Consider the following 1,870-nt stretch of genomic DNA (forward strand, 5'->3'; position numbering starts at 1 on the left):
CGTGGCATTATGATGTTAAAAGAATACCATGGTGCTAGCTGCAGTACATGTCCATAACTCCCCCGCCCCACCGCAAAAAAAAAAAAGAACTAGTCGTATTTTGATATTCTTGTTTGTGCAGAATGTATGTCTAGGTCATATCAAATAAACTACATTAAAATATATATTTATATATTTTGCTTAATGATCATTAATTTTTGCGTTGTGACAGTTTAAATTACAATTGTATTTGAATTTATAGTTATTATTATTTATCTCTACATGGGCAAAAAATACTGTTTTATTAACAGTGTGTAATTGAGAATGATTGGAATTAAATAATGCAGGGCTATTAAATATTATTGTTGCTGCTACTGTTTTTTTTGTTTGTTTTTTACTCTGCCAGACAAAGTACCTTTTTATTGACAATCTGCTCTGGTATAATAGGTGTTACAAAAGAGAATGTTATAATAATTTTAATATCCACTAACTCTAAGAGAGAAATTGCTGTAATTCATTGACGTCACTGAGATTCGGTTTTGAAAATAAAATAAGTTATAGAACGAAAGAACTCCCCAAACAATTTGAGAATTCTTAATATTTTAATGCAAAAACAGTTTAAAAAAAAATAAAATTAAAAGATTTTCAATTGGTTCTCTGGTAAAATGTGAGCTGGATGTTTATTTTTATTTTTTGTGAGATTTCGGATTCCGGTTGTTCACCTCTGAAGCGTTTGGAGATTGTGATGGGTCAGGCTGAACCGAAGTCCTTTCTCTCGCTCTCTCTCTTTTCCGTAAAAGGTCATAGCACACTGTGTCCTTCCTCCAATCTTTCTCTTCTCCCCACTAGATCTGTATAGAGTTGCTACATCTGTTTTTAAATGCTCGCTGCTTTTTGAGTAACTCTAGAATCTGAGATTCTTTGCTGGATAAAATGTGTTCTGGAATTCTGAGGTCGAGTGCCAGTTTCATGTGTTCATACTTCAATGATTATTTTATTCTTTATTTGATCGCCGTTTGCTCTTTTCACTGTAATATCATTTGATCCATCCTATTAATTTGTCGAGTTAATGAGATTTTCTACCTTCCACTCACATTGGAGCAATAATAAATAGTTTCTGCATCCATGCTTAGGGTCACACACACACCTGATCACCACGCACACACTTCTGCTCACTAAACTAACACAATCTCATGATTTGATCTGAACACATTCAGTCTCCAATAGCAAATTTTGCAGACAAACGGGGAGATTCTGACACAGTAGGAAGTGACCGAGACAATCAAAGGTAGTTCTAAATGATTCCTATTTCTCCTTTTCAGGTGCACTTTTATCAGACCATACATGGCACTCATAGGTCAGAGGTCACTGCTTTTTTGACATCTGTCAGTCGTTTGTGTGCTGATGTCATTTAGGCATTTCCCTGTTCTAGGTACGAACATTGTTTGTCAGCGGGCTGCCTGTTGACATCAAACCACGTGAGCTTTACCTGCTGTTCAGACCCTTCAAGGTAAGAGACATCAGCCGAAAGAAAAAAGCTGGGAGTTTTGTTAGTCCACCTTTTTTGGATATGGTGATTAGATTAAGAATTGATTAGTTGAATTTTTCTTCAGATTTATTTTTTAATTTGTCTTTTATTAAATAGGGATATGAAGGATCTCTCATAAAGCTGACCTCAAAACAGGTAAAGTTGAAACTTATTTCCTGTCAGTGGGATATTTATTATTTCTCCCGATTTAAAGACCACACACATGGATTAATCGAACAAATGTCCAGTTTAACTTTACCAAAAAATGTACCTGGAAATTTCTGATAAAACCCAAAGTTATAAATTTGTATGAATGTACATTCATGGGTTGTTTGTCACTTTGTTTTGCATAAATGTGTGTGT

The 1,870-nt window shown here is 34.5% G+C and overlaps 1 protein-coding gene across 1 annotated transcript in view; it reads left to right on the plus strand.

Moving 5' to 3' along the window:
* Positions 1 to 1,257: 1,257 nt before the first annotated feature.
* The window catches only part of LOC107579183 (RNA-binding protein with multiple splicing), a gene marked incomplete at its 5' end in the record, with an annotated part of 1,486 nt that continues 873 nt past the window's right edge, over positions 1,258 to 1,870 (plus strand). Inside the window, 3 exons of the mRNA XM_016265043.1 lie at positions 1,258 to 1,267; positions 1,412 to 1,489; positions 1,625 to 1,663. Coding sequence (XP_016120529.1) covers positions 1,258 to 1,267; positions 1,412 to 1,489; positions 1,625 to 1,663 — 127 coding nt within the window. The remainder of the gene's footprint in view (positions 1,268 to 1,411; positions 1,490 to 1,624; positions 1,664 to 1,870) is intronic.

Source organism: Sinocyclocheilus grahami, unplaced genomic scaffold (assembly GCF_001515645.1).
Source record: "Sinocyclocheilus grahami isolate Dianchi unplaced genomic scaffold, SAMN03320097.WGS_v1.1 scaffold15109.1, whole genome shotgun sequence".
NCBI lineage: Eukaryota > Metazoa > Chordata > Actinopteri > Cypriniformes > Cyprinidae > Sinocyclocheilus > Sinocyclocheilus grahami.